Source organism: Dreissena polymorpha, chromosome 11 (assembly GCF_020536995.1).
Source record: "Dreissena polymorpha isolate Duluth1 chromosome 11, UMN_Dpol_1.0, whole genome shotgun sequence".
Classification (NCBI taxonomy): domain Eukaryota; kingdom Metazoa; phylum Mollusca; class Bivalvia; order Myida; family Dreissenidae; genus Dreissena; species Dreissena polymorpha.
The window spans coordinates 5,269,500-5,279,325 of record NC_068365.1 but is presented as its reverse complement, the minus strand read 5'-3'; the positions used below and the strand labels follow the sequence as shown (position 1 = coordinate 5,279,325).

At 37.1% G+C, this 9,826-nt stretch overlaps 1 protein-coding gene across 2 annotated transcripts in view; it reads left to right on the top strand.

Annotated features, from left to right (window-relative positions):
* The first annotated feature begins 102 nt into the window (after positions 1-102).
* Positions 103-9,826, top strand: part of LOC127850452 (nucleoporin NDC1-like) — a 48,832-nt gene continuing 39,108 nt past the window's right edge. The window contains exons 1-6 of one of the 2 annotated variants that reach the window (XM_052383488.1): positions 103-269; positions 429-549; positions 1,488-1,589; positions 2,394-2,559; positions 7,210-7,330; positions 9,078-9,186. In XM_052383488.1, the coding sequence (XP_052239448.1) occupies positions 231-269; positions 429-549; positions 1,488-1,589; positions 2,394-2,559; positions 7,210-7,330; positions 9,078-9,186 (658 nt within the window). In that variant the 5' untranslated portion in view covers positions 103-230. Of the gene's footprint in view, positions 270-428; positions 550-1,487; positions 1,590-2,393; positions 2,560-7,206; positions 7,331-9,077; positions 9,187-9,826 lie in introns of both variants that reach the window. The other variant, XM_052383487.1, reaches the window with a different exon arrangement.

Genomic DNA, 9,826 nt, shown 5'->3' with positions numbered 1-9,826 from the left:
AGAAAAGTGAAATAAACGACACATGCTTACAATTACTTTTTATTTAAAAAAAATTCAAGTCATGAATGACTCAATTTTATCAACAGCTTTTTATAGCGAAGCGCAATTTTCTTTAAAGATTATACGAGAAAAAATGCCGGTTCCTTTCGAAGAGTTAATTTTCTACAACTTTGCAAATTGACTTTCGATTAAAGGCTGACATAACATTATATCAATACTTATAAATCAATATGTCGCTAGAAACTATAGACAAATGGTTTTTACGAGAGGTAAATGCTTATCGGCGATAGAAATTTGCAATGTCACGAGTTTTCGCGACGTTATATTTCGCTTTTTGGCTATTATTGGCTAAAAATCCAAAGCTATATTCGTTTAAAAAAATTAATTAGGACGCTTAACATGTAAAATATCGTCAATCAATTTCACAGGTAATGCGGTGGAGATGTGGTGCTGCCATTGCCTGGTCTGTGCTCTGTGTGCCAGTGATGTCCGCACTCTATATCACACTGGCCAATCTTCAGCCACTACATCCCCTCACCTGTATAGCAGGTGGGTCATACATCCCCTTACCTGGATAGTAGGTGGGTCATACATCCCCACACCTGGATAGTATTGGGTCATACATCCCCTCACCTGGATAGAAGGTGGGTCATACATCCCCTCACCTGGATTGCAGGAGGGTCATACATCCTCTCACCTGGACAGCAGGTGGGCCATACATCCCCTCACCTGGATAGCAGGTGGGTCATACATCCCCTCACCTGGATAGCAGGTGGGCCATACATCCCCTCACCTGGATAGCAGGTGTGTCATACATCCCCTCACCTGGACAGCAGGTGGGTCATACATCCCCTCATCCCGATAGCAGTTGGGTAATACATCCCCTCACTTGGGTAGCAGGTGAGTCATACAAAGGTGTAGTATGCATAGGACGTGTGTTGTGGAGGAATCAGAAATAAAGCACGTTCTGCCAACACTGGATTTATATTCAGCCCATTCCTGATTGCTAGGAGTTGCAGGTACAGAGACAAAACGTCAAGCCAAACTTTGATCATGCCTTCTTTGTGGACATGTGTATGGAAAATATTCAGGTGTATATTTTAAAGCATTCATACTGACTTGTGCTTATCTTTCAAAAAGTTCATTTGAATCTTTGCCTCAAAAGCTTGGAGTCAAAATGTCGAAATGACTCATGCCTGTCATCTTCTATGTCTCAATATAGAGATGAACAGAAATTGTGAATGCTAAAATAGATTCAAACGAAAATTCTGAAATGTTAAAACAGAGTCAAACAAAAATTCTGATTAACGTTAAAACCCGTAGTTCCAAGTTAAATGAAAGTCCTGATTAGTTATTACTGTCTTTATAATTTTGGAATTTCTATCAACTATTGATTGACTATCTTTCAAAACCTAAGTCTCTATTTTAAATAAAACATTAATTGTTATTGATGACAGGGAACAGATATTTTGTATCTATGTTTACAGATACCAGCAGTTGCATTCTGTCTTCTTCATTCATCAGTTCTGTAACTGTCATCATGATTGTCACAGGCTGCTTCCAGTTCTACACTAAAAATACATATTCAGGTATAGCAAGAAATGAAAGAATAACAAATGAGTCTCTGTCTGGAAAAATGGGGCATAATGCACATACGCAGTGTCCCCCATATTAGGGACAACATTTTCTTCCATTTTGTTCAGAAGAGAACCTAAAATTCCATTATGACGAAAAGTTTTGTTTCTGAATAGCCCGAGTGAACTGCACAGGCTAATCTGAAAAGATCAAATGCATTAAGGCCTGTTTTCCAATAAGTGAGGCTGAAATGCATTTGACATATAATGCCAGATATGATACTATTTAACACCAGTGTTTTAATCAATGAACAATGTGACTGGCATTTGTTGTGCTTTAAATGGGAAGTTGAGTTATTTTTTCTGCCTAATGTTACATGTTGATTTATACAAGACAAGTCTATTTTACTTATTCATTTTAGCTTGAATGAAGTTGTAAATCTCCCAACAGCATTCCTCTTCTATATAATTTTTTTATGGTAAAAGGTACCTTCTCAGTCAAATTTTCCTTAAACACTTAAACACAAAATATCATATCACATTTTATAAATCTGTGAAAATAATCCAAAAAGCCCCAAAGGACATATCAAATAATTTATTAATCTATTATTAAATTAAATGTTTACACCATTAGTTGTTTGTTAAAGAGGTATTATTGTAATTAATGTTTTTTGCATTATAAGAGTTTAAATTCCCCATTTAAATTTAAACTTTAAACGACACTTTTATTACTATTTGTGACCAGTTCGGGTACCATTCCCAGAGATGTGAGACAAAATGCTTCCAAATGAGCCCTTTTAACATGGCTGCATGTTTCAGTATTGCCCACAGTAAGCATATCACGTGTGAGTCACCTCGCGCAGCTCCTCATTCCGTCCATCCTCACGCACATCGCGCTGTGTACGGGGTCAGGCCTGGTGGTGGCGTGGATCATGACCTGTCTACTGGGGGACCGGTATGCTGGCCTCTCCACTCAGCAGCACGGGTAGGGCCAATTGCTTTAGATAAGATTGAACACTTAAACGAGCATATCAACGGTTAATGTGGCATCATATTTTAATTGTCAAATTGTCCCCTACCGGTTTCACAGGGGGGGACTTGTGGTTTGCGCTCTGTGAGTCTGTCTGTCTGTCACACTTTTCTGGATCCTGCGATAACTTTATAAAAGTTCTTCATTTTTTTCATGAAACTTGAAACAATAGATGGCAATATGGACATTATGCTCGTCATTTCATTTTGTTCCTACGTCAAAAATTCTGGTTGCTATGGCAACAAATAGACAAGAAATATTGCTGAAAATGGTGAAAATGGCTAAAATTTTCTGGATCCTGCGATAACTTAAAAAAAAATAATTTTTTCATAAAACTTGAAATATGGATAGATGGCAATATGGACATTATGCACATCATTTCATTTCGTTTCTACGTCAAAAATTCTGGTTGCTATTCTGACAATGGTGGAGCCAGTAGGGGACATATATTGCTTGGCAACCAGGTTTTTTTTCCTTCTTTGTGACCCGCTGAAAAACGGCCCTTTCCCCTCGGATTTTTTTTCACCTCAGCAGATAAATTTTTCCCCAGATTTTGTTTTTTTCCCAAACCCCCAAAAAAATATTTTTTTTTAACTTTAAATACATAAGTTTACCTGATCAAGTGAAGAAAATAGAACATATTGCATAATTAAATAATCTGTTTCCTTGAATTTGTTTTAAAAACAGTAAAATATGTTAAATTGATTATTTAAGACTTTCCTTATTTTCCCCAAAATCCAGCGTTTCGCATGATTTTTTTCCACCAAATTCCGGCATTTCGCGAGATTTCTTTCCCCTCAAAAAAGGCCAGGCCCGTTCCCTAAAATCAGATAAAAAACCTTGGCAATAGTCTTGTATTTCATAAATAACGTTCATGCAAACTATGGATAACTGAATGTATTGTAGTGATTTTTAGCTTATCTATTTTTTGAAAAAAAATTATGAGCTATTGTCATCACCTTGGCGTCGGCGTCCGGTTAAGTTTTGCGTTTAGGTCCACTTTTCTCAGAAAGTATCAATGCTATTGCATTCAAACTTGGTACACTTACTTACTATCATGAGGGGACTGGGCAGGCAAAGTTAGATAACTCTGGCGTGCATTTTGACTGAATTATGTGCCCTTTTTATACTAAGAAAATTGAAAATTTTGGTTAAGTTTTGCGTTTAGGTCCACTTTTTTCAGCAAGTATCAATGCTATTGCATTCAAACTTGGTACACTTACTTACTATCATGAGGGGACTGGGCAGGCAAAGTTAGATAACTCTGGCGTGCATTTTGATAGAATTATGTGCCCTTTTTATACTTAGAAAATTGAAAATTTTGGTAAAGTTTTGTGTTTAGGTCCATTTTATTCCTTAAGTATCAAAGCTATTGCTTTCATACTTGCAACTCTTACTATCTATCATAAGGGGACTGTGCAGGTAAAGTAATGTAACTCTGACTGGCATTTTGACAGAATTATGTGCCCTTTTTATACTTAGAAAATTGAAAATTTTGGTAAAGTTTTGTGTTTAGGTCCATTTTATTCCTTAAGTATCAAAGCTATTGCTTTCATACTTGCAACACTTACTAACTATCATAAGGGGACTGTGCAGGTAAAGTAATGTAACTCTGACTGGCATTTTGACAGAATTATGTGCCCTTTTTATACTTAGAAAATTGAAAATTTGGTTAAGTTTTGTGTTTAGGTCCACTTTATTCCTACAGTATCAAAGCTATTGCTTTCATACTTGCAACACTTATTAACTATCATAAGGGGACTGTGCAGGCAAAGTTATGTAACTCTGACTGGCATTTGGACGGAATTATGGGCCCTTTATACTTAGAAAATTGAAAATTTGGTTAAGTTTTGTGTTTTGGTCCACTTTACCCCTAAATTATCATAGATATTGCTGTCATACTTGGAACACTCGCAAACTATCATAAGGGTACAGTAAAAGGACAAGTTGCATAACTCTGGATGTCATTTTTATGGAATTATGGCCCTTTTTTGACTTAGTAACTTTGAATATATGGTTAAATTTTGTGTTTTGATCCACTTTACTTCTTAAGTATCAAGGCTATTGCTTTCAAACTTCAAATACTTTCATGCTATCATGAGGTTACTGTACCTGGCAAGTTGAATTTTACCTTGACCTTTGAATGACCTTGACTCTCAAGGTCAAATTATTAAATTTTGCTAAAATTGCCATAACTTCTTTATTTATGATTAGATTTGATTAATACTTTGACAAAACTACTCTTACCTGACATACCACAATAGACTCCACCCAAACCATCCCCCGTGCCCCCCCTCCTCCCCCCCCCCCCTCCTCCCCCCCCCCCCCTCCTATTTTTTTTTTTTTTTTTTCTTTTTTAAGATCATCTCACAAATGACCACCACACCCTCACACTATACCCCCCCCACCCCCCCCCAAATTTGTTTTTTTAAACGGTTAAAAAACACAACTATCTATTTTTATTATTTTATGTTTGAAATACCCTCCAACCATCGCACCCAAGAATCACCCCCACTCCCCCAACCCGAACCCACTCCCCCCCCTAATGTTTTTTTTTTTTTTTTTTTTTAAGATCATCTCACAAATTACCACCACACCCTCACACTATACCCCCCCCCACCTCACCCCCCCCCCAATTTTGTTTTCGTGTGTTTTTTTTAAGATCATCTCACAAATTACCACCACACCTTCACACTATACCCCCCCCCCCACCTCACCCTCCCCCACCTCACCCCCCCCCCAAATTTATTTTTTTTGAAACGGTTAAAAAACACAAATATTTATTTTTATTATTTTATGTTTGAAATACCCTCCAACCATCACACCAAAGAATCCCCCCCACCCCCCCCCACCATATCCCCCCCCTCCCCGAATTTATTTTTTTTGCATTTTTTTCGCATTTTTGGAAGATAATGTCATTAATGTCCACACCCCCCACACTATACACCCCTCTTCACTCCACCCCTCCCTCCTTTGTGATTAAAAATGAGAGTCCCTTCACCTTTAAAAAGAAAATAGATGAGCGGTCTGCACCCGCAAGGCAGTGCTCTTGTTTTTCATTGAAGTAGCTCTTTGTAGGCAATTTTGTAAGGCTATTTTTTGTAGGCATGATTTCAAATCTCACTGGATGAAGCATATATCCAACATATATTTTTGTATTTATTATTTTGTAACATTTTCTTCAATATAACAATGTTACCAGAGACATATCTCATTGAAAAGAGGGAATATGTATGGTCTTAAAACGTTTGCATATAAAGGGAGAATTACCAGCAAACTCCCCCTTTCCTCAGACTTTTATAAGTCAATGTATCACCGCTCACCAGCTTTAAAAGGAGCTTCATATATACACACAAACAGGTTACTGCCATATTCTGTGTAATAGATTCAGGCTTTTCCAGACCATTTTTGGGGAAAAAAGAAATTTCACGATTTGGAATTTGTTAGTGCAAAAAGTCCACTGATTTGGGAAAAACTAATTGAATACAACTCTTTATTATAATTAAATGTAAAATGAGAAGAACAAAGTCGAACAAGTTATAGTTATAATTTGTTTGATGTAGTTAATATAAAATGGAGATATAATAATAATAATAATCACACTTCTTTCTAAAAAAAAAAATTTGGAATGGTCTCAAATTGGGATTCTATTGACAAATTCGGTTAGGGAATGGGTCCATTTAACGTACCCTACAATAGACCAGTAGAAAAGGCCTGATATCCGTTGAGACCTAGAACAAAAGAACGGCAAGGCTTGCAGATATTGGGCCCATTCACCAAGTTGTTAATGTTTTTTAGAGTAAACTAGCAAAGTTCAAAGTTCTTGAAAATTTTATCGATGCTTAAACTCTGTACAGAAATTGTGCCAAGTTTTTTCATCTTGTCTATTTTCTCGCTTGATATCATTTTTAGCGAGGCTGTTTTCGGAGAAAACCTGAGCTATTGTCATAGCCAGCTCGTCCGCCATCCGCCGTAGGCGTCATGCTAAAACCTTAACAGTGGCTCTAAAATCAAAGTGCTTCCACCTACAACTTTGAAACTTCATATGTAGATGCACCTTGATGAGTTCTACACGCCACACCCATTTTTGGGTCACTAGGTCAAAGGTCAAGGTCACTGTGACCTCTAATATCAAACTTTAACATGGGCTCTAAAATCAAAGTGCTTCCACCTACAACTTTGAAACTTCCTATGTAGATGAACCTTGATGACTTCTACACGCCACATCCATTTAGGGTCACTAGGTCAAAGGTCAAGGTCACTGTGACCTCTAAAAAAAATAAAAAAATAAAAAAAATCTGGCAAGCTTTCGCAGCCAAGCGTGGCACCCGTTTTGCGGTGCTCTTGTTTAACCATACATTGGTCATTGCCTAAAATAAAACACATTTTTTAATTTTGAACCTTGTTTTGGAAAACCTTGGTTTAATGCATATGCGTAAATTGTCGACTCAAAAAAGGGAGTGCAGTCTGCACAAGCTTATTAGGAACGACACTTTACATTTTTATTGAATTTGTCTTTACATTAAGCCAAGTTTTCCCTATACGAGGCTCATTTAATGATTGTGTAGTTTGTTTCTGTTAATGTACAGGCACATGTTTCAGCAGTACATACACAGTCAATGAGTACCACATCTTCCTGGTTCTATATGGCGGCTACACAGGGCTGATGTTCACCGTCTCCCACTATATTCACCATGGCAACCTGGTAGTCTTTCCTCACACCCAGGTGAGTGTTATAGATTTTTTGTATTTTCCTGGTCGGGTAAGAGTTGCCAGACATGGCAAAAGACTGTCACAATTTACAGGCCAGACTACGAGGATAATAATACAAACCATGCGAAAGACAAAAAAATCTGACAGGACATTAGGTCCGATAACTTTTAAAATTTACCGGACCTCACCAGACCTCACCAGATTTTACTGCACCTTGTATTTCTTTAACCAAACACTAGAAAATACCTTTTATAGAGTTTATTTTCATCATTATGATGTTAACAATGTTTAACAGTTCCAAATACAAAAAATAATCTGTTCTTTTAAAACATATGATAAAACTTGTACTAAAAATGAAGGAAACTTTGTGATTGTTTTGGATTACAAGTAATTGTAAACAGCAATATAAAACACTCGTACTCTTACTGTTCAATGAAGATTAAAATATGTATTGATAATGAAAAAACACATCACAAAAAGTTAAACTTGTACACTTTCTGTTTGTGCAAAATACTAATATTAATAAAACACAACAACAGCACATTACAATAGTGCAATATTTGATTGGTTCTAAGAATTGTACTTGGAGTTTGTTACAATTTGTCACAATTCCACTAGTTGGTAAATTCTGTTTTATTTTAAAGTTAAACATTGATCGAAATAAACATAAACCAGTCTGATGTTTTTTTTCATATTCCTATTTTCGTATTCAATGTTTACCAAAACAAAGTTTCAAATATTGGTGTTTTAGGAATAATAACGGACCTCAGCTTATTTTATCTGAAATGTCCAAAGTTATAGTCTTTTGCATGGATTGATTATAGACTTATTTAACTAAGATTATTTTAATATCTTTACCTTTTAACATATCCATTTCACTAACATGCCATTACAGTAAACTGTATAGAGTGACAAACATAATAAAACAGAATATGCACATGCATCTGATTATACACACATCCCCTATCATCCACTTACATATAAATTAAACCATTGTTGTATTTTTCCATTTCCAAACAATAATCATGATAGAGGTATATGTCTTCGTGAGTAGACTGATCTCCACTTCGCAAACACTAGTTCTGTGACATTCATTTAATGTATGCATTTTTAATATAAATTTGTTACTTGTTTCTTTAACATATTGAATGGCATGCACTTTTCTTTAACCAGTATATTGTGTCCAAAGATTTTTTGCAATGTTACAGGCCTTGAACTTACAAATATTCTATAAATAACAGTTGTCCGAACTTTTTTTTGCCCCCCTTCGAAGAAGGGGTATATTGTTTTGCACATGTCGGTCGGTCCGTCGGTCGGTCGGTCCGTCCACCAGATGGTCTCCGAATGATAACTCAAGAAGGCTTAGGCCTAGGATCATGAAACTTCATAGGTACATTGATCATGACTGGCAGATGACCCCTATTGATTTTCAGGTCACTAGGTCAAAGGTCAAGGTACCAATTTCCCACTTTCACTCATGCAAAGTGTGCGCTTTCTTTGGCCAACATTGATTTTCCAATACATCCACGTTCTGCCTTTAGTTGGGAAACTCTTAAAATATTCGGCGAATTCGATATCGCTTTGATCTTTAGAAGGGCTGGTGCAGAAAAATACACTTATCAGTAAATTCCAAGCGCCCCGCTGACTCTGATTTCGAAATTCAAGCGTCCCGGTGAAGGACCGTTACATGGCCTGTGGAAAGCACTGCTGCACATGCATTAAGGCGTGAATGATGAAGACTGCATTTTTTTTGTTTCCAGCAAGGTAAGTTTGCTGAGGCTAGATGCCAGCTGATACCGACTGCAAGGGCAGCCCTGGGGCATGTGCTGTGGCAGATCAAGTACTTCTATCTCCTCTACTTTCTCTCTGGTAAGAAGCTGAGGTACAGAATTGGGACTAACTACGATCACAAAATAAGTAGAGCCTTGTTTTGAGAAAACTGGGCTGAATTCATGTGTCTAAAGTTTTATCACATATTAGCCTGTGCAGACTGCACAGGCTATTCAGGGACGACATTTTCCTCTATTGAAGAATTTTTAAATAAAGTCTCTTCTAAAGAAAAGCCCCGTCGAAGCGAACAGTGTTGTCGCTTATTAGCCTGTGAAGGTTGCACAGGCTTATCTGGGTAAACTCTCTGCACATGCATTAAGCCCTATTTTCCAAAGCACATATCATTACATGTAGTAGGTTAAACTAGGGAAAGATCTAGGGTCAAACACAGTTAAGGATGCTGCTGACAAGGTACAGGGTGGAAAGCCAGACCAGTCATGTTACATTTTTATAATACTTTGTTAAATCCTGAAAATGTCTTAGTCTAACGTTTGTATTGAATGCTTTCATGAATAGAAGATCCATTGTTCAAGTATTGGCAGGAATAACGTAACTGTCAGGTTCACACAATTTGTATGTTAAACAGCCCAAAAGGGCAGTAAAGGGAACCAACAAGGTACAGGGCCCAGCCCCTGCTGTTCTGCTCTGGATTGTACCCATAAAAGTTCTGGAAAACGTC